The 22127-nt window shown below is 60.1% G+C and overlaps 1 protein-coding gene across 3 annotated transcripts; it reads right to left on the bottom strand.

Moving 5' to 3' along the window:
* Window positions 1-1652: 1652 nt before the first annotated feature.
* On the bottom strand, window positions 1653-17950 carry STX2 (syntaxin 2). 3 transcript variants are annotated; one of them, XM_080650134.1, is made up of 11 exons: window positions 17811-17950; window positions 13061-13135; window positions 12138-12237; window positions 11122-11196; window positions 10063-10136; window positions 8818-8926; window positions 8114-8187; window positions 7686-7823; window positions 5907-6017; window positions 4103-4225; window positions 1653-3625 (listed from the first exon to the last, which is right to left on the bottom strand). In XM_080650134.1, the coding sequence occupies exons 1-10, from the start codon at window positions 17838-17840 to the stop codon at window positions 4145-4147; spliced, it is 867 nt and encodes a 288-aa protein (XP_080506260.1). In that variant the 5' UTR covers window positions 17841-17950; the 3' UTR covers window positions 1653-3625; window positions 4103-4144. The 3 variants fall into 3 exon arrangements, with proteins under 3 accessions (XP_080506260.1, XP_080506261.1, XP_080506262.1); XM_080650135.1 differs by lacking the exon at window positions 4103-4225 and having other exon boundaries at window positions 3075-3625; XM_080650136.1 differs by lacking the exons at window positions 1653-3625; window positions 4103-4225 and adding an exon at window positions 6325-6352.
* Window positions 17951-22127: the final 4177 nt, after the last annotated feature.

A 22127-nucleotide genomic window follows, 5' to 3' on the forward strand; every position in this document is an offset into this window, starting at 1 on the left:
CACCCATCCTAGGGTAAGAAAACAGTTGCCAAGGAGACGAAGAAGCCGAGTTCCCCAGCAAGGTGGGGGGTGGGGGGAGGGGAGGGCAGCCCAGACTCGCTGTCTGGGACGGGGCGCCCTCTGCTGCCCGGCGGGTGCTCTGCAGGCTGGGGACTGCCAGGTACTGCAGGGAGCGAAAATCAAAACCTTGACTTTCTTTATATATAAAAGGGATGAGAGAGAGAGAGAGAGAGAGAGAGAGAGAGAGAGAGAGAGAGAGAGAGAGAGAAACATCAGTGATGAGAGTCATGGATCGGCTGCCTCCTGCACGCCCCCCACGGGGGATCCAGCCGGCAACCCCGGCCTGTGCCCTGACGGGGAATGAACTGGCGACCTGTCGGTGCAGGGAGGACCTGGAGGACCTGATCCGCACCGGCCAGGGCCTGATTCTGGCATTTGAACGTCATGGTTAGAACCCAGGAAGGGCTCTGGATCAAGGAAATTCCGCTGAAGACAGACGCGGAAAGAGGACTTCGGAACGCATGGAGGTCCGTGGCTCAGAGCCTGGCGGAGGGCGCCCCCTAATGGGCCTCATCAGTCAACGCCAGCGGCTGAGACAAGGCCCAGCTCCCTCCAACTAGCGCGGGTCAGGACGGGCGGGATTTGGGGCGGGTTCTTTTTTTTTTTTTACAGAGAGGAAGGGAGATGGATAGAGAGTTAGAAACATCGATGAGAGAGAGAGAGAGAGAGAGAGACATTGATCAGCTGCCTCCTGCACACCCCCCACTGGGGATGTGCCCGCAACCAAGGTACATGCCCTTGACCGGAATCGAACCCGGGACCCTTCAGTCCCCAGGCCGACGCTCTATCCACTGAGCCAAACCGGTCAGGGCTCAGGCGGGTTCTTTTTTTTTTTTTTATTGGTTTTTTACAGAGAGGAAGGGAGAGGGATAGTTAGAAACATCGATGAGAGAGAAACATCGATCAGCTGCCTCCTGCACACCTCCCACTGGGGATGTGCCCGCAACCAAGGTACATGCCCTTGACCGGAATCGAACCCGGGACCCTTCAGTCCGCAGGCCGACGCTCTATCCACTGAGCCACACCGGTCAGGGCTCGGGCGGGTTCTTTAAGGCGCCGGAGCTGCTGGTGTCTGAGGATGGACACAGAAGCTTGTAACAACAACAATCAATCAAAAATGTTACTGAAGCCCTGGCTGGTGTGGCTCAGTGGGTAGAGCGTCGGCCTGCGGACTGAAGGGTCCCAGGTTCGATTCCAGCCGAGGGCACATGCCCAGGGTTGCGGGCTCGATCCCCAGTGTGGGGGGGTGTGCAGGAGGCAGCCGATCCGTGATTCTCTCTCCTCATGGATGTTTCTCTCTCTCCCCTCTTCCTTCCTGAGATCAATAAAAAATAAATATTTTAAAAGAAATGTTACCAAAGACACCTGAAATCGTTAACTCACCGTCACTAACGCACAGTAACGGCCACGGTGAGCCCGATTCCCTTGGGACAGTTGAGTGGTGGGTGTGCCATAAACCAGCTCCCCAAGTATCTTCCCGGAAGTGGCAGGGAAGGAAGCCAGTGGTGTTTTGGGGGGTTGTTTTGTTGAGTGTTTCTTGTTGATGTTTCGGGACTCGGGGAGTTTTTGGTGGTTTTTTTTTTTTTTTTAATGTAAACACAAAATATCTCAAGAAATAGTAGAAGGTGACAAGTGAGCCTGCGTATGTATTTTTAAAAACCTGATTTCAAATCGGTACAGGGGGGTCAGACGTACCCGTGTGTTATCTGACAAATGACGTATCTACCTAGAAACCAAACAGCGTTTCCGCCGCTTTAGCCATAAAACACAGGTCCGCTCAGGACCCCGGGTCCGGGAAGAGTGACTGGAAGACGACGCAGCAGGCATCGCCAGGAAGGGTGAGGCCCCACAGGCTGCACGCGGGACCCGGGGGGGGGCGGGGGGGGGGAGGCCGCCGGCTCGAAGCTCCTGCACTGTGGTCAGAGGTGCCCACGAGGCACAGCGACACGGCCAGGGTCTCCGGTTCAGCGTCCTTCCGGGCGGTCCCCCACGGCAGCCCGGGCCCGTGAGCTCGCCCCCGGCGGTGAGGACGCGACGGTGCGTTAGGGCCAGAGGCTCCGGCCGACTGCGGGTGGGCAGGTGGACGGACGGTGACGGAGTGGGACTCATCACCGCGGTGACGTCGTCTGGAGTCAAGGGCGTCCCCGCGGGTTTTCAAACCGAACGACGTGACGACACCGCCCCGGGCTTCCACAACCGGGGACGGAAGGCAGAGGGGGGCCGGTGCCCGGGGGATCCTTCATGGAAAACGTCTAGTCCAGCCGTGGGCAAACGACGGCCCGCGGGCCGGATCCGGCTGTGCTATCCGGTTCTCTTGCTCTCCCCTCCGCTCCTTTCCTTTGAATTTATATTCGTTCACACAAACACTCCATCCGTGCTTTGGTTCCGGCCCTCCGGTCCAGTTTAAGAACCCATGGTGGCCCTCGAGTCAAAAAGTTTGCCCACCCCTGGTAGTCGCTGCCTCACGGTGTCCACGCCTTAGTAAGTCTTCACACGTGTCCCAAGCCGGAAGCACCGTGTCACAACAGAAACACTCACGAGCAGTAAGGACGCTTCACCATCACGGACGCCTGTGAACTCTAGCACGAACGTTCGGAGGTCAGGGCAACGGGAGGCCCAACGGGAACACGGACGTGACCGTGGCCGGCACACAGCGGTTTACACGTGAAGGAGCCGCTGGGTGTCCGGGAGTAAATCCCTTGCGTGTAGAAAGGAGCGAGTCGCGGTCTTAACTTCAGACTCCGTCGCTCGCTGGGAACGCCTGTCGCTGAGTCGCTGTGGGTGGCGGGCGGGTGGCGGGCGGGGGCGGCGGGGCCGGGTGTGAGCGCGGGGACTGTCCCTGGGGCCTGGCACCGTGGCCCTCGCCGCCCACAGCGGGCACCGAGGCCTGCATATTCCCGGGGGCGGCGGCCGAGCTTGTAAACATCTGGGCACAGACGCCTCTGACCTCGCGAGTCTCCTCTTCCTTGCGAGAGGCGGCATCGAATATAGAAAAAGGGGGCAAGCAGAGGTGTCAATATATTAAACGGGTCATTTATAAACATTCAACATCGCAGGTATCTTACAAAACGGCTCGGGGACCGCGACAAGGACTTCCTTGCGAACAGTAAACAAAGGTGGAAGAAACGGTACAAAAGCGTCGGGGAGCTTGTGAGCGGGGGGTGGGGGGGGCCCCCAAGTCTCAGACCCGGAATCTCGCGGCTTCAGACCCAAAATATGCCTCACGGAACTCCACATACAAACAGTCCCCACGCTGAAATATAAAAAAGTTGGGAATGTCGGTAAATCCCGTTTTAAGGCCACTGTGTCACATGGCCCACGGCGCGCGGCATGCTGTTTGCGGAGCCGAGGATGTGGGGCTCACGCACGGCGTCGGGGCTGCTGCGGGAGGCTTTCTCCGCGTCCTGCAGCGCGCGGCCCGCCCGGGCGTTCGTGCGTGACGTGGGAGGGCTGGCTCCAAGGACGAAGGGCTCGTGGGCTACGGTTGCTATGACAACGTTGCTGCTAGGATAATGCCAAGGATCAGGAGCAAAACAGTGACACAGATGATAATGAACATCATTTTCTGCAGGACAAAGGAAAACGGGAGTTAATCTGCGAGGCGTCGAAGGAGGGAAGTCACTCGTGTCATTTCCTGACGAGATTCTCCGGGGACCGGAGCGTCCAAAACACAAGCCCCGCCCCGGCCGGTGTGGCTTGGCGGACAGAGCGTCGGCCTGCGGACTGGAGGGTCCCGGGTTCGATTCCGGTCAAGGGCACGTGCCTCGGTTGCGGGCTCGATCCCCGCGCGGGAGGCAACCCATTGATGTGTCTCTCTCACATGGACGTGTGTCTCGCTCCCTCCCTTTCACTCTCTCTAAAATGTAACCAATGGGAAGCTGTCCTCCGGTGAGGACCGACAACAATAAAGAGAACGTGATCTAGGTGGCAGTCTCGGCAGCCACGGCGAGGCGCCGGGGGAGGTTAGTGAGCGCGCCAGCTCGGTGAGACGGGGCGTCGGCAGGCGGTGGGCCGGGAGGTTAGCGGTGAGTCAGTCACTTACTGCCGCGCGGCAGAGGCATGCGCCCTGGCGTGATCCACAGCCTCACTTGCTAACCGACAAGCCAATAATCAGAGCCACGACAGCGACCAGCACCACCGCCACGGCCACCAGGATCCACTTTTTCTGCCAAAGGAGAGCGAGCGGGTCACACCCGGTCACGTCCTGCGGCCGCGTCGGGGGGCGGCCTCGTTTGAAACCAGGACGTCAGGACTCGGGGTGCGTCAGGCGCGGCAGGGACAGGGGAGGGAGCAGAGCCCCCGGCAGGACAGCCACGGGGTCTCGGGCCGCCCGCTGCCCTGCGAACAGAAGCCGCCGGGAGGGGGTGCAAGCGCCAGGAGCAGGAGGCAGGCCCAGCAAGCCGAGCGGTCGGGGCGTCAGGCGTCTCCCGGGAACGAGTGAGCGAGCGTTCAGCCCATCAGCTGGCGCTGGTGACGCCCAGACTCCTGTGCCCCGAAGCGAGGCCCCTGCAGGTCTGGAACGGGGTGCGTCACCCCACGCCTGCCACCTTTCCACACCAACGAGCCGCCTGAACGCTTCCACTGGCCTGACGCCGTGTCGTCCCGGACAGAAGGGCGGGAGCTGCCCCTTTGCGGGGACTTGGGCGGCCAGGCCCTCTGTGCCCGGGCGGGCTCAGCGCCGCCCTCTGCTGGAGGGTCAGTGCGGGCCCAGTGACTGAACAGGAGGCAAGGAGCACGCCCAGGGTCCCAGGTCACCTGGGCGGGGGGGGGAGGAGGGGGGGGGCCAGGACCAAGCGCACGAGGGGCTGCAGGCGACAGGGGAGCAGACCTGCACCTGTCATCACATGACCCCTGACCCCCGTGTCCTCTGAGCGTCTGGGAATCCCCTTTCCAAGGCCCTGGTTGACTTGGCTGCACACACACACACACACACACACGCACACACATACACACACACCCATGCACACACATACACACACACGCACACACACGCACACACACCCATGCACACACACACACACACACACGCACACACACGCACACACATACACACACACCCATGCACACACATACACACACACGCACACACACACACATACACACACACCCATGCACACACACACACACACACGCACACCCATGCACACACATGCACACACATGCACACACATGCCCCAGGCCGGCACTGAGCAAACCGTCCCCTTGTTTCCCTGGGAGAGCGCTGGCACACACACACACACACACACATATGCACGCACACGCACACATGCACGCACACGCACGCACATGCACACGCCCCAGGCCGGCACCGAGCAAACCGTCCCCTTGTTCTCCTGGGAGAGCTCTGGCACACACACACACACACACACACACACATGCACACATGCACTCGCACACGCACACGCCCCAGGCCGGCACCAAGCAAACCATCCTCTTGTTTCCCAGGGAGAGCGCTGGCTCACACCCACAACACGTCTAAGATTCAGATAAAAAGACTCCGTGGGGCCCTGGCCGGTGTGGCTCGGTGGATAGAGCGTCGGCCTGCGGACGGAAGGGTCCCGGGTTCGATTCCGGTCAAGGGCATGTACCTTGGTTGCAGGCACATCCCCAGTGGGAGGTGTGCAGGAGGCAGCTGATCGATGTTTCTCTCTCATCGATGTTTCTAACTCTCTATCCCTCTCCCTTCCTCTCTGTAAAAAATCAATAAAATATATTAAAAAAATAAAAAATAAAAGGGAAGCGTGAGGACACGGCTCTTCCCTGGAAGACCCGTGAGGTCAGCGGACACCAGCAGGCCACACCGGGGCGGACGGAGGGAGCGCCCTTCGCCCCCCACGCCCACTCACCCTGCGCGCTTTGCTCTGGTACTTGACCGCCTTCTTCGTCTCCTCCTTGGCGCGCTCCACGTAGTCCGCCGCACTCGTCACGTTCTTCTCTATGTTGTTGACCAGCTCACCCTTGAAACAGAGGAGTTCCCGGCTTAGGAGACACTCCCCGCGGCCGGCGTGCCCCTGAGGCCCGCACGTGAACGCGACGGGTGTGGAATGGGCCGGATGTGATGTCGCTCGGACGGTTAGGAGAAGACGAGACGTTTGCAAATGGACCGACACGAAGCGATCGAAACCGGTTCGTGCTGTGAAGAGAGCGAACGGGATGGACGGCGGCGGCACGGGGGGGCCGAGGAGCGGGTTGGCGGAGGTCAGGAGGTCATGAGCGAGGATGGCGGGCGAGGGGAGCGCGGGGACGGGCCGGGGGAGGCGTTACCTGGTCTCCCGTCCACCCGCAGGCGCAGCTGCCGCGGCGACGTGGGGCATTGGAGAGGACGCACAATTAGCTCGCTTCCTCAACCGGAAACTCACCCTACGTGTGACTGCACCCCCACGGGCTCCCCCCAGGGCGGTGGAGCGGGGCCCAGACTCAGCAGGACTTGGACACGCACACCGCTCAGAGGAGAACGTTGAAACGCCCCGGGCCACGTCCTCATGTGCATGGCCCGTGTCTCCCCTCCGTGAATTCTGTCCTAGAGCCGTGCTCATGGCACTGCATGTGTGTGTACACGCATGTGTGTGCGGTCTCCACACCAACTTTCCCATCTCCCTGTTAACTCACAGGTCCAGCATTTGTCTAGCTCAGTGGTCGGCAAACCGCAGCTCGCGAGCCACCTGCGGCTCTTTGGCCCCTGGAGTGTGGCTCTTCCACAAAATACCATGGCCTGGGCGAGTCTATTTTGAAGAAGTGGCGTTAGAAGAAGTTTAAGTTTAAAAAATTTGGCTCTCAAAAGAAATTTCAATTGTTGTACTGCTGATATTTGGCTCTGTGGACGAATGAGTTTGCCGACCACTGGTCTAGGTCAGCCTTGGGCAAACTACGGCCCGCGGGCCGGATCCGGCTGTTCTATCCGGTCCTCTTGCTCTCCCCTCCGCTCCTTTACTTTGAATTTATATTCGTTCACACAAACACTCCATCCATGCTTTTGTTCCGGCCCTCCGGTCCAGTCTAAGAACCCATGGTGGCCCTCGAGTCAAAAAGTTTGCCCACCCCTGGTAGCTCATTAAAAACCCTCAGTGCCCTGGCCGGTGTGGCTCAGTGGATAGAGCCTCGGCCTGTGGACCAAAGGGTCCCGGGTTCGATTCCGGGCAAGGGCACAGACCTCAGCTGCAGGCTCCTCCCCAGCCCGGGCCCTGGTCGGGGCGCATGCAGGAGGCACCCAATGGGTGTGTTTCTCTCACATCGATGTTTCCCTCTCTCTCCCTCCCCTCCCCTCCATTCTCTCTAAAAACCACTGGGAAAACAGACAAAGAACAGGGAACAGGGTGTGTGTTCCCGCTGGCTGCCGAGCAGGCTGCCCCGTGGACACACCGATTCCGTTAACCAGCCAGTCCCTCGCTGTCGGCGTTGAAGCCAGCGGTCCCCGACCTTCTGGCCCCGCGGACACCCGTGGTCCCCACCCGGCGGTTCAAGCTGTTCCGCCCTTCGGCCTCACGCTGCCGCCGCCCTGCCAGCGACGCTGAACGCTGAGGCTGCCTCCGAAACAGCGGCTTCCCCGGGGCGTGGGGTCGCCCGCGGCTCTCACAGAGGCCTGTCCCCGTTCCCCCGCCGCCCCCCCGCCCCGGCGCCGCGGTCACCTGCGTCTCCACGAACATGGCCATGTCCATGAACATCTCGTGCAGCTCGCGGATGCTCGTCTCCAGCCTCATGATGTCCTGGTGCCGCGACTCGATCTCGTTGAGGGCCTGTCTGGTGACCTGCGAGTCGGAGATGATCTGCGGGAATGGGGGAGGGTGCTGAGGAGTCGGAGATGATCTGCGGGAATGGGGGAGGGTGCTGAGGAGTCGGAGATGATCTGCGGGGACGGGGGAGGGTGCTGAGGAGTCGGAGATGATCTGCGGGAACGGGGGAGGGGGTGCTGAGGAGTCGGAGATGATCTGCGGGAACGGGGGAGGGTGCTGAGGAGTCGGAGATGATCTGCGGGGACGGGGGAGGGTGCTGAGGAGTCGGACCGCTCAGAGGCGCGGACACGCCGGCCGGACATGCGGGCGCGGGCGGCACTCACGTCGGAGGTGAAGATGGAGGGGTTCCCGCTCTCCAGCATGGTCTCCAGCTCCTCGTCCGTGGTCGCCTTCCCGGCTGCAGGGTCCGGGCAAACCTCCCTCAGCGGACCGTCCGGGGGAGGGCCTTCCCGCCCACGCCACCAGCGCACCCCCGGCCTCAGCCCTTCCACGCGCTGCCCACGCGGAGGCCGCCCGCGGGCCGAGGGGCAGGAGGAACTGGGGCCCCGCGAGCTTCTCGGGGGGTGACGCGCAGCTCAGCTGCAGAACGGGGGAACGAGGCGGGTCTCCGGGGGCTGCCCGAGCTCAGCACAGGGAGGCCGCAGCCCCTGCTCGAGGACGGGACGCTGCGGAGTGTGGGCCTGGGAGTGACAAAATGTGCCGACGTGGACGGGGCTGACCGGCCGGCGGGGCGCAGGGGCCGAGCCTGGGCCTGGGAGCCGGGAGGTCACGGTTTCATTCCGGTCAAGGGCACAGGCCGGGGTGCGGGCTCCATCCCCGGTGGGGGGCGTGCGGGAGGCAGGCGATCCGTGATCCTCTCATCATGGATGTTTCTCTCTCTCTCTCTCCCTCTCTCCCCCTTTCTCTCTGAAGCCAAGACACACGCATTTAAAAGAGAAGGAAGCGGGGGGCGGCGGCCGGTCAGGGCACTGCGGGGGGGGGGGGGGGGGCGGTGGCCGGTCGGGGCACTGCGGGGGGCGGCACTCACTGATCTCCAGCTGCCGCTGGATGCGCCCCTTGCTGCGCTCCCGGAAGACGGTCTGGGCCTCGTTAAACTCCGTCATCACGTCCGCGAACTTCCGGGAGAGCACCGAGTGCTGTCAGCAACACACGTGGGTTAACACACCACGGCCATTCCTCCCGTGGAAAGGGTGCGGGGAGGCGGCGCGTGACGGGAAGTCACACCAGTAACCACGCCTCCCGAGGGAACCGGGAGGGACACCCCTTCCCCCACAGCGGGGTCCTGCAGCCCGCCCCGGCACGTCTGCTCCGGGTTCACGGTGACCTGCGGCCCGAGAATTACCCCTCACGGAGGTGGGAGCCCAGACCGGGGGCAGCCAGCCCACGGGGACAGGCCGGGGTGGGAGGACCAGGCCGGGGTGGGAGGACCAGGACGGGGAGGGGGTGGGAGGACCAGGCGGGGGAGGGGGTGGGAGGACCAGGCGGGGGAGGGGGTGGGAGGACCAGGCAGGGGAGAGGGTGGGGAGGACCAGGTGGGGGGGGAGAACCAGGCGGGGGAGGGAGTGGGGAGGACCAGGCAGGGGAGGGGGTGGGGAGGACCAGGCTGGGGAGAGGGTGGGGAGGACTAGGCGGGGGAGGGGGTGGGGGGACCAGGCTGGGGAGAGGGTGGGGAGGACTAGGCGGGGGAGGGGGTGGGAGGACCAGGCGGGGGAGGGGGTGGGGAGGACCAGGCGGGGGAGGGGGTGGGGGGACCAGGCTGGGGAGAGGGTGGGGAGGACTAGGCGGGGGAGGGGGTGGGGAGGACCAGGCGGGGGAGGGGGTGGGAGGACCAGGCGGGGGAGGGGGTGGGAGGACCAGGCGGGGGAGGGGGTGGGGAGGACCAGGCAGGGGAGGGGGTGGGAGGACCAGGCGGGGGAGGGGGTGGGGAGGACCAGGTGTGCACCCCGCAGCCGGTGCCCAGCGCCCACGGGCTCACCCCCGCTGGTCAGGGGGGTTAGTCTGCTTCCCTCTGCTGCCCGGTAACCTCCCGAAGGTGAGGCCCCGCCACGTGCACTCTGGTGACCCAATAATTCTCGGCCTTCCCTACAGAACTCTGTCGGTGGGCCCGACAGGTTTCCCCTTCGCGATCCAGAGGGAGTCTAAAAACACCGTCTCTTTGACGCAAAGAGCCGAGGGCTGGTGGCCGTAAGGATGAACGCGTTGTGCGGCTGAAGTAAGAGAGTGGGAGCCCACTCCCCGGCCCCCCTGCGGCGAGGAGGGGCTGGGCGCAGACCTGGGTCCTCCGGATCCGGGCATCCACGGACGTGCGGGGCGCGCTGCCATCCTGGTCAAAGCTATGCTCGATGGCTGCAGGCACGGGAGAGGGGCCGTCACGCCGGGAAGGGGCTGGGCCAGCCCGGCCTCACCGTGCTTTCCGCACCTCCCCCACGCCCAGTCCGTGTGCGGGTTTGGGGGGTAACCATCACTTGTCGATAACCTCACAAATAAACCCAGACGTTTAAAAGGAAAAAACCCCGGCTGGTGTGGCTCACGGACTGAGCGTCGACCTAGGAACCAGGGGGTCACGTTGCGATTCCCCGTCAGGGCACAGGCCCGGGTTGTGGGCTCCGTCCCCAGCGGGGGCGGGGGGCTGGGGGGGGGAGGGCGTGCAGGAGGCAGCCGGCCCATGACTCTCTCTCATCATGGATGTTTCTCTCTCTCTCTCCCTCTCCCTTCCTCTCTCTGAAATCAATAAAAACATTTTTTAAATGAAATCAATAAAAAAAAAAAATTTTTTTAAATAAAATAAAAAGAGATGAGCAATTTGTAAGCCAGCGCTGCCTCTTGTTGGCTGTGAATCTGTGCTTCTCCCCTGAATTGAAGGACTGAAAACATCAGCTCTAGCTCCCTCCGGTCGTTTAAAAACCCTAAGCCCTGACCGGTGTGGCTCAGTGGATAGAGCGTCGGCCTGTGGACTGAGGGGTCCCGGGTTCGATTCCGGTCAAGGGCATGTACCTTGGTTGCGGGCACATTCCCAGTGGGGGGTGTGCAGGAGGCAGCTGATCGATGTTTCTCTCTCGTCGATGTTTCTAGCTCTCTATCCCTCTCCTTTCCCCTCTGTGAAATATCAATAAAATATATTTTAAAAAAAAATAAAAAATAAAAATAAATAAAAATCCCAAGACGATGCAGAACTTAAAGGCTTCCTACCCCACGTCCGTACGTGCACATTTATCTTAAAGCTCTCACAGCGTGAACTTTCTGAAAACATCAAACGAAAAAGTGTAAAGAAAACAGTAACGGCCCAGAATCCCCCCATCGACGGTTAAACAAAACCGAAGCTGCAACTCACACTTCAACTTGACCCGGATTTTGTTGGCCGTTTTCTTGATTTCTTTGTTCAGATCTTCAAGCTCCTCTTTTATTTCTTTAAAATGAAAAAAAATAAAAAAAGTCACCTGAGCGGTAACGTCCAACATCAACGATGTCCAATCCGTGTAAACGGCCCAATCTCTGCTCAGGTGTCTGTCTCTTTAGATCAGGCGTCCTCAAACTGCGGCCCGCGGGCCACAGGCGGCCCGCCGAGGGCATGGATCCAGCCCGCCGGGGGCCGCTGCCTGTCCTGCTTAGCAGCCGACGACGCGTCCCGGGCCCGCAGTGCGCATAGGAATTTGTTCATAGTTTTTTGTTTTTTTTTAAACGATAGTCCGGCCCTCCAACCGTCTGAGGGACCGTGAACTGGCCCCCTGTTTAAAAAGTTTGAGGACCCCTGCTTTAGATAAACTATCGGGGGACGGGCCAGCGGTCCTCGGGGGGAGGCAGGGTGGAGGCAAGGGGAGGCGCAGGCCCAGGCGTTGGTGGAGATAGGAGGGACACGCCCGTGAGAAGGCTCAGCTGGCTCACCCCAACGACGGCTTTATCTGAGAACAGGTCTGCGTGGGGCCCAGCTCGCCGAGGGGGGGGGGCCTCCGGGCACAGCTCTGGAGCCGAGTTTCCGACTGCGGAGCGGGCGGCTGTGAGCACCCGCTGACCAGCAGCGTCCCCCGAGTCCACCCCCCAGCGTCCACCCGACACAAAATTCTCCTTCCTGTTCCGCCACGGACCCGGCCCGCACGGCAGGTCCGGCTCCCGCCGTGGCCCGAGTTCCGCAGAACCTCCCGCTGGCCGGCCGGCCGGGCGGCCTGGCTTTCCGGGCCGGTGTGTGGGTGCTGCCGGCAGTGGGCCGCCCCTCCTCCCCCAGCGGGGCACCGTGCTGCCGGGGCCCCATCGCTGTGCGGCGAGGACTGGGGCCTGGGGGACCCACGGCGGGAGAGGCCGGTACACAGCCGGCCGGACGGACGGAGGGACGGACAGGCAGGCGCGACTTACTCCCTTCGGGGTTTGGTGCCGACAGAATGATGCTGTGGTTCTTCTTGACCTCCTCCACGTACTGAGCTATTTTAGCGAGGCCGGTCCTAATCTCCTCGACCTGGAGAGAGAGGGGCGTCACCCTGCGGGGAGCGCCAGCCCCCGACGTCCCGCGCCTCAAGACGGAGGACGGCGGAGGAAAGTGGGTAATCCCGCGTGAAAAATGAAAGCCGGTTCCCACCGCACGTGGGTGATCCCTTCATGTTAAAAACAGGCACCACGTTACGTGATGACCACGGCAAGGCCGGTCGGCATTCACCAGCAAAACCGACCGGGCTGGGCCCTGGCCCGTGGCCCGGTGGGTAGAGCGTCAGCCTGCGGACCCAAGGGTCCCCGGTTCGGTTCCGGTCAAGGGCACAAACCTCGGCTGCAGGCTCCTCCCCGGCCTGGGCCCTGGTTGGGGCGTGGGCAGGAGACAACCCATCGATGTGTTTCTTTCTTTTTTAAAAAAAAATATATTTTATTGATTTTTTACAGAGAGGAAGGGAGAGGGATAGATAGTCAGAAACATCGATGAGAGAGAAACATCGATCAGCTGCCTCCTGCACACCTCCCACTGGGGATGTGCCCGCAACCAAGGTACATGCCCTTGACCGGAATCGAACCTGGCACCCTTCAGTCCGCAGGCCGACGCTCTGTCCACTGAGCCAAACCGGTCAGGGCCGATGTGTTTCTCTCACATCGATGTTTCTCTCTCTCTCTCTCTCTCTTCCTCTCCCCCTTCCTTCCACTCTCTCTAAAAATCAGTGGAAAAATACCCCCCAGGTAAGGATTCACAAAAACATAAAAACATTACTTGTGGGCACCACTTCCAACACGCGCCGGGCGGCGGGGACGGGCCGATGCTGAGGAGGCCGGTCCGACTGTCCCCGGAGGACCCTCACCTGGTGGAAGAAGTCGTCCATGAAGTGGTCCTTCTCGACCACGACGGCCGTGTCCCCATCATCGCTCTTCTGGCACTGCAACGGGAGGGGGGGGAGGGGTCAGCTCGGCCCGCTTCATGCAGGCGCGAGCGCGGCTCAGGAGCACAGGGCCCGGCCGGCGTGGCTCCGGGGCTGAGCGTCGACCTAGGAACCAGGGGGTCAGGGTTCGATTCCCGGTCAGGGCGCAGGCCCGGGGTTGCGGGCTCGATCCCCAGTGTGGGGCGTGCAGGAGGCAGCCGATCGGTGATTCTCTCTCATCATGGATGTTTATATCTCTCTCTCCCTCTCTGAAATCGACACTAATAGAAAAGATGCAAACTGACCGTACCTTCGCGCCCACCAGCCCATCGGGAGCATGCAAATTAACCTAACAAAGATGGCGGGTTAATTTGCATACGCCGGCGCCGAGCGGCCAGGAACCCAGCCACGGCCCCAGCCACTCGGGGCCTCTGGGCGGCGTGGGAAGGCGGAAAGGCGGCTCCGGGCCGGAGCGGAGGCGGTGCCGGCGGCCAGGGGCGGGAAGGCCCATTCTTGCACGGATCTTCGTGCACCGGGCCTCTAGTCAATAATAATAATAATAATAACAATAATAATAATAAAGAGCAGACACGAGAGCAATCCAGGGCCCCGGGGTTCCACACCGCCCCCCCCCCCCCCCCAGAGCTCCGCGCTCCCTGACACCCGGACTGTGAGGCGGGGCAACCGCAGGCCCCGTGAGGGCAGGCGGCGGGAGCCCTGCAGGAGGGCGCGGCCGTGGCAGGGACCCCAGCGGCTCCCGGACCGGCTCCCAGGAGCCCCATCCGCGCAGGCAGCGGCCTCGCCCGCCGGGAAGTGAAACTGCTTGTGCTGCCCGGTTCCTCTCAAGATGGAAACGCTGACGCCGCTGCTGCCGAGCTTTCCCGGGGACACGGAATGACCGTCCGGGAACTTTCGCACACATTCTTCCCCGAGCGAGAGAGACGCAGGGCGCCCCCCCCCCGCAACCGACAGCCCCTCCTGTGGCTCCGTGGACAGAGCGTCGGCCTTCGGACGAAAGGGTCGTCTGGGTCCAATTCCGGTCAAGGGCACAGGCCCGGGAGGCAGGCTCGGTCCCCAGCGGAGGGGGGGGGGGGGCGCGTGCAGGAGGCAGCCCGTCAGCGATTCTCTCTCATCGACGTTTCTCTCTCGCTCCCCCTCTCCCTTCCTCTCTGAAATCAATAAAATAAATAAGTAAAAACCACTCAGCGAGGGAAGATGTGGTCAGGAGGCCTGAGCAAGCCGTCTGTGAGGAAGCAGCCTCGCCCCCCCCCCCACCCTTCACCCCTCACCCCTCACCCCGGGAAGAGCCGGGCTGGCCCAATAGCTTAGAAACCCGGCACTCTACGTCTAAAATCACGCCAAAGGACGAAGGATGAGCTGCGTCAGAACCCCCGCGCCCCCCCCCCCCCGCCCCGCCGGAAAGCTGTGCGTGTCTGATTCAGCAGGTGTGGGGCGGGGCATTCTAAGCCTTATTGAACGTTCTAGAACATTGCTGCATTCTTTTTTTTTATTTTCTTTTTTTTAAATATATTTTATTGATTTTTTTACAGAGAGGAAGGGAGAGGGATAGAGAGCTAGAAACATCGATGAGAGAGAGACATCGATCAGCTGCCTCCTGCACACCTCCCTGCTGGGGATGTGCCCGCAACCCAGGTACATGCCCTTGACCGGAATCGAACCCGGGACCCCTCAGTCCGCAGGCCGACGCTCTATCCACTGAGCCAAACCGGTTAGGGCATTCTTTTTATTTTCTTTTTTTTAAATATATCTTTATTGATCTCAGAGAGGAAGGGAGGGAGGGAGAGAGAGAGAGAGAGAAAGAGAGAGCGAGAGAACAACGTCTGCCTCCTGCAGGCCCCCCGCTGGAGACCGAGCCCGCCACCCGAGCCTGTGCCCTGACCGGGAATCCAGCCCTAACCCTCTGGTTCGTCGGTCGACGCTCAACCACCGAGCCACGCCGGCCGGGCAAATATTTTTATAGGGACGAGAAGGGTGCTTTTTAAGACTCCGAGCACATAAAAACAACAACCAGTGAATACCAACAGCACTGGTAATTACACGGCATTTTCTCTGCGGGCCTGACCCGACGTTTCACAACTCCCTGTGTGAGCGTGGTCAAGAGAAATATCATTACCCCGTTTTATAGGCGGGGAAAATGGAAGCTTGCAGAGCCTGAAAGTTATTTTCCCAAGAGGATCCAACCCCCCGCAGTAGGAAAGTCCACTATTCGGCTCGGGCCGCGGCGGCCGGCCCCGTCTCTCATCGGGGGTGGGATGGGTGCCTCCCCGGTCCCACGTCCACGTGGCGGTGTTTTTGCGACAAACAGCCACAGCTCCTGGGTTGCGATGCATCCCCCAGCAGATCCTCGCCTAACGAGGCGCGCAACGCCTGCTGGAGGCCCAGAGAGGGGACGGAAGCGCGGCCGTTTGCTACTACGTCGAAGGCCACGCTCACTGCCAGCGGCGGACGTCAAACTGCGGGGTGTGTGCGTGCCCAGAAAAAAAAAAAAAAAAATGCATACACGCCGTGACAGCTTGGCAGCACACTCCTGAGAACGAATCCTGTTTCCATACACACTGCCTTGATCAAATCATTCCAAGAGTGTGTGTACGTCTTTGGGGCGGAGAGGGGGGGCGGGGGACACCCTGTAAGGGAGCGCCGATAAAAAGGGAAGGAAGGAAGGAAACGTTGCGGTGAAGAAACTTTCTGGTGATGCGTGTCCAGCGTTAATTTCCACACACACACACCGCGCCCCCACCCCCGCACCCCCCCCCCCCCCGCCCCGCAGAGGGTTCCTCCTCTGACCTGAGTGACCCTTCTCTCTCGACTGTCCTACGGTGGGCACGTGACCAGCTACGGTCTGCAAGCCAAAGAGAGAAGTTCATTCATTACATGCCACGGGTACCTGAACGCACTGGGCCTGGGGCCCCCACACTCCCCGCCTAACGTTCAGAGGCGGCCCTGGGGACTGATGCTTGTGTCTTTTTTTTTTTTTTTTAATATATTTTATTGATTTTTTACAGAGAGGAAGGGAGAGGGATAGAGAGCTAGAAACATCGATGAGAGCGAAACATCGATCAGCTGCCTCCTGCACACCTCCCACTGGGGATGTGCCCGCAACCAAGGTACATGCCCCTGACCGGAATCGAACCCGGGACCCTTCAGTCCGCAGGCCGATGCTCTATCCACTGAGCCAAACCGGTTTCGGCTGATGCTTGTGTCTTTAGAGAAAAAGGTCATCTTTCTAAAGTGTTTCGACCAGTGTGGCTCAGTGGACAGAGCGTCGGCCTGCGGACGGAAGGGTCCCGGGTTCGATTCCGGTCAAGGGCATGTACCTTGGTTGCGGGCACATCCCCAGTAGGAGGTGTGCAGGAGGCAGCTGATCGATGTTTCGCTCTCATCGATGTTTCTAGCTCTCTATCCCTCTCCCTTCCTCTCTGTAAAAAATCAATAAGATATATATATTTTTAAAAAAGTGTTTGGATAGACCCTGGCCGGTGTGGCTCAGTAGGTAGAGCGTCGGCCTGCGGACTGCAGGGTCCCGGGTTCGATTCCCGGTCAGGGCACAGGCCCGGGGTGGCTGGCTCGATCCCCAGTGGGGGGCATGCCGGAGGCAGCCGATCCGTGATTCTCTCGCATCATGGATGTTTCTCTCTCTCCCTCTCCCTTCCTCTCTGAACTCAGTAAAAACATGTTTTTTTTTTTTTTTAAAAAAAGAATAATTTCCTCTATTCAGTTTAAGGGAGCCCTATCCCAATCCGGTGAGATACTGCTTCCTGGCGACTGTGGACCGTTTGGCTGAAATAAACTCAAAAAATTATTTAAAAAGATAAAAATTAAAGTTTAAAAACTCTACAGGGCTCCAACGGGTCACTTCCTCTGAGCAGCCCCTACAGCTTCAGGGCAGCGTGTCCCCCGCAGTGTCATCTGTCACCCACGCGGGAGGTGGTCCACCCTCCTCAGGGAGCCCGTATCTCGCTGGCTTCTTCCCGGGCGCCCACCCTCCCCTCGCTGGGTGAGCGGGGCGCCCACCCTCCCCCCGGCGGGTGTGCCGGCCACTGAGTAAGAAAAAGCAAACTGGGAAGCAACCTGTTTACCGGGAAGCCTAAGGCGCGGCTCGGTGCCGGCCGGTCCCCCGCCCCGCCGCGCGCCCCCAGCGGCCAGCGCCCACCCTGGGGTGCCAGCCTGGACTTGGCTCCACCGCGACCCTCCTCTCCCGCCAGCTCCCACCACGTGCAGGTGTGTGGGACCCGGGAACTGGACCCCCAGGACTGGACAGGGAGCGAGGCGATGAGGCCCCACGCTGGGGCGCTGACATCCCGCAGGGAAGGGCTGCGTGATGGGGTGACTTCAGGGCAGAAATCAGCTGGGGAGGGAGGGCAGAGCGCGGCTCACAAAGGGGTTCAGGGCCGCGACCCCGCCTGGGACCCCGCCAAGCCCAGTTTCCCCAGATGTCGAAGCGCTGCGCCTCGGCCTTCGGAGCGTCCCGAACACAGTGGACACCGCGCGCCCCCCACGATCCCGCATCGCGACCCGGCCAAACAGCAGCCCCAACCTTTCCCGATGCCCCCCGACCCCCGCCCAGCCGGGCGGAGTCCCCGCGCCCCCCCCGCAGGCCCCGCCCATCCCGCCCCGCCCCGCCCGGCCTGAACCGCTATCCGCCCGCTCGCCCGCTCCCCCACCCGCCACTCACCGCCGTCAGGTCCGGCAGCCGGTCCCGCATCCCCGCGGGCCGGGCGCCGCGCCCCGCCGCTCAGGCCTGCCCCGCGCCTTCGCCGCTTCAGCCCGCAGGTCGCCCGGCTCCGCGCCGCGCCCGCCCGCCAGCCGCCTCCCCTCCCGCCGGCGCTGCCACGGCAACCGCGCCCGCGCGCTTTGCGCATGCCCAGCCCGCGCCGCGCCCGGTCCGCGCAGCCTGCGGGAGCTTTCCTGCGGGAATGCTGCGGCGGAGGGGCGGAGGGGCGGGGCCTGGAGGGGGCGGGGCCTGGCGGAGGGGCGGGGCCTGCTGGGGCCGGGAGCAACGGGGGCTGACGGAGGAGGGGGAAGGGCCCGCTGGGGGAGGGGCGGGGCCTGATGGGGCGGGGCCTGAGGGAGGGGCGGGGCCTTCTGGGGCAGGGAGCAACTGGGGCTGACGGAGGAGGGGGAAGGGGCGGGGCCTGGTGGGGCGGGGCCTGTTAGGGAAGGGGCGTGGCCTGCTGGGCAGGGAGCAATTGGGGCTGACGGAGGAGGGGAAGGGGCGGGACCTGGTGGGGGCGGGGCCTGTTAGGGGCGGGGCGGGGCTTTGGGGCCGCCGGGCTGGGGCGGAGCCCAGCGAGTTGCACTCCGATCGCCAGCTGAACGGTGCCATTTGTCCCTTGTTGATTTGCTTCAGTGTCTGTGCCTTCCCACTCACCTCCTTTTTAGAAAACAGTGACCATGTCGATGACCAAGGTAGCAAGGCGATGGAAAAGGGCGGGGTGCCGCTCTGCATGCACGTACCCCGAACAGGCTTGTCTTTAGGATCCAGAAAGGGGAAGAGGTCAAGCGATGCCCACAAGGCTTAAGGGACAGGAAGTTAAGGGATGGGACTGAAAATGGCCCGCGGTGGGAGCAGGCAGCGTTCCCATCTCCGGCTGGGCGCAATGACACATTTAGAGAGCGAGGGGCCACATTCACGGCTCTTTTTTTTTTTTTTTTAATATATTTTATTGATTTTTTTTTTTTTTTTTTACAGAGAGGAAGGGAGAGAGATAGTTAGAAACATCGATGAGAGAGAAACATCCATCAGCTGCCTCCTGCACACCTCCCACTGGGGATGTGCCCGCAACCAAGGTACATGCCCTTGACTGGAATCGAACCCGGGACCCTTCAGTCCGCAGGCTGATGCTCTGTCCACGGAGCCAAACCGGTTTCAGCACATTTACGGCTCTTATTAAAATTTTCTATTTGATTATTCGTTGTTAATCTCTTACCGGCCTAATTTATAAATTATGCTGCATCATAGGTAAATATAGGTATGGGGGGGGGAAACAGTATGAAACGTACAAACATTAAAGATGGAGCCAGCCCTAACCGGTGTGGCTCAGTGGATAGAGCGTCGGCCTGCGGACTGAAGGGTCCCGGGTTCGATTCCGGTCAAGGGCACGTACCTTGGTTGCGGGCACATCCCCAGTAGGGAGTGTGCAGGAGGCAGTTGATTGATGCTTCTCTCTCATCGATGTTTCTAACTCTCTAGCTCTGTCCCTTTCTCTCTGTAAAAAAATCAATAAAATATATTTTTAAAAAAAGATGGAGCCAGATTCATGATCTGGAAATAGCTTCAGGAGGTCGCATGTTGTATAGCATAGTCTCCTATGGCCGTTGTAATCAATCAGCACAAACTCAGTGCCTTCACACAACACGGGTCCCCCACCGATAAGGAGGGACCCCAGGGGTGTCTGTCCAGCAAGCACATACGACACCTTTCGTAAACGTGCTGAATGAACGAGGTTCCCCGTGGCGCACACCGCGTTCTTCCTCGGCAGAATGAGTCCCTTCTCTCGGGTCCAGGACTGGCTCTGGTGTACCAGTGCCCGCCTGTGTCCCTAATGCTCTCACAGCCTCCCGTCACCCCTGCGAGGAGGCCTGTGGCCCGCACCCACCGCTGGGAAACCTGCAGCCAACGGCGTCAGAGAGCTCACCCAGAAGGACACTCCTGGCCAGCAGCACCCCTGGGATTGGAGCCTCCCCAGGTGCTGGCCTTTTTTAAAATTCTGTGGTTCTCATTTATTTTAATACTTTTTAAAAATACATGTTTAGCCCTACCCGCTTTAGCTCAGTGGATAGAGCGTCGGGCTGCAGACTGAAGGGTCCCAGGTTCGACTCCGGTCAAGGGCATGGACCTGGGTTGCGGGCACATCCCCAGTGGGAGGTGTGCAGGAGGCAGCTGAATCGATGTTTCTCTCTCATCGATGTTTCTAACTCTCTATCCCTCTCCCTTCCTCTCTGTGAAAAGTCAATAAAATATATTTTTAAAAAATACATTTTTATTGAGTTCAGAGAGGGAGAGAGATAGCAAACCTAGCCTGTTTGGCCCCATGGAGAGAGCGTCAGCCCTGGGACTGAAGGGTCCTGGGTTCGATTCCGGTCAAGGGCATTCACCTCCATTGTAGGCTCGACTCCTGGCCCTGGTCGGGGCTTGTGCTGGAGGCAACCAATTGATGTGTCTCTATCACATCGATGTTTTTCTCTGTCTCCCCCCGCCTCCCTTTCACTCTCTCTAAAAATCATGGGGAAATATCCGCGGTGAGGATGTACAACAAAAAAACATCCATGATGAGAGAAAATCATTGATCGGCTGCCTTCTGCACACCCCACACTGGGGATCGTGCCCTGACGGGGAATCGATACCGTGACCTCCTGGTTCTTAGGTCGACACGCAACCACTGAGCCACACCGGCTGGGCATCATTTAATTTATTTTTCTTGCACGTAAAGGAACAGTAGGGGGATTTCAAGAGTCCATTTCAATTCAGACCCCCAAAGAACGGACAGTGGTGTCCGTTGACCATCGGCGTGCTTGATCATCAGTTGAAGACCTGGTTAGAATTCACCTTTTCTCCTGATTCTGCATCCAGAAGGTAAATTGAAGTGGGGGTGACACATCTACGGTCTTTGGAGATGCAGTAGCCTCGTTTAACTTATTATGATGCTAAGCTCAGAAATAGGCTACCCCCCTTTTTTTTTATTATTGATTTCAGAGAGGAAGGGAGAGGGAGAGAGAGATAGAAGCATCCATGATGAGAGAGAATCATGGATCGGCCGCCTCCTGCACGCCCTACACTGGGGATCGAGCCCGCAGCCCGGGCCTGTGCCCTGACCGGGAATCAAACCGTGACCTCAGGTTCATAGGTCGATGCTCAACCCCTGAGCCAGGCCGGCCGGGCTAATGGCAGCATTTCAAGTCCTTTTTTCTTGGATGTCAAGAGTGCTGAAAGTCACCAGTCGTAGGTGAGAAGGATCTCATCCTGTTTCCGTTCACATATCCTCGGGTAAGGATTTAAAAATAAAAATAATAATAATAATAATAAATAAAAGGGGTAGCCTAGCCCGGCCGGCATGGCTCAGTAGCTGAGCATCGACCTAGGAACCAGGAGGTCAGGGTTCGATTCCTGGTCAGGGCACATGCCTGGGTTGCGGGCTCCATCCCCAGTGGGGGGCGTACAGGAGGCAGCCGATCGATCCATGATTCTCTCTCATCATGGATGCTTCTATTTCTCTCTCCCTCTTCGTCCTCTCTGACATCAATAAAAATACGTGTGGTTGTTTTTGGTTTTTTGTTTGTTTTAATATATTTTATTGATTTTTTACAGAGAGGAAGGGAGAGGGATAGAGAGTTAGAAACATCAATGAGAGAGAGACATCAATCAGTTGCCTCCTGCACACCTCCCACTGGGGATGTGCCCGCAACCAAGGTACGTGCCCTTGACCGGAATCGAACCTGGGACCCTTCAGTCTGCAGGCCGACGCTCTATCCACTGAGCCACACCGGTCAGGGCGTGTGGTTGTTTTTTAAAGCTGACTGTGAGGGTCAGTAGGGTGGAGTCCTTCTAGGACTGTAGTTCTCAACCTTTCCAATGCCGCGACCCTTTAATACAGTTCCTCATGTGGTGGTGACCCCCAGCCATAAAATGATTTTCGTTGCTACTTCCTAACTGTCATTTTGCTACTGTTACGAATCGTCATGTAAATATCTGTGTTTTCCGACGGTCTTAGGCGACCCTGCTAGCGGTTCTCAACCTGTGGGTCGCGACTTCATAACAGCAGCAAAATGACAGTTATGAAGTAGCAACGAACATAATGTTATGGCTGGGGGTCACCACCACATGAGGAACTGTATTAATGGGGCGCGGCGTTGGAAAGGTTGGGAACCCCTGGGCTAGGAGGAGGAGGTTAGGACATGGACACGCAGAGGGATGACCAGGCGGGGACGAAGGGACACGAGGAGCCCCTAGGCGGTGTCAGAGGAGCTCGGAGCGATGCCTCTCCACCCGCCA

This window comes from Plecotus auritus (assembly GCF_963455305.1).
Source record: "Plecotus auritus genome assembly, chromosome: 13".
NCBI classification, from domain to species: domain Eukaryota; kingdom Metazoa; phylum Chordata; class Mammalia; order Chiroptera; family Vespertilionidae; genus Plecotus; species Plecotus auritus.

Excerpts from the sequence above, each read along its gene's own strand:
- STX2 (XM_080650134.1), bottom strand. The coding sequence starts at position 17,840 with ATGCGGGACCGGCTGCCGGACCTGACGGCG. Across the intron at positions 13,136-17,810 it reads GGCTGCCGGACCTGACGGCG|TGCCAGAAGAGCGATGATGG; the intron begins GTGAGTGGCGGG and ends CTCCCGTTGCAG. Across the intron at positions 10,137-11,121 it reads AATCCGGGTCAAGTTGAAGT|CCATCGAGCATAGCTTTGAC; the intron begins GTGAGTTGCAGC and ends CCGTGCCTGCAG.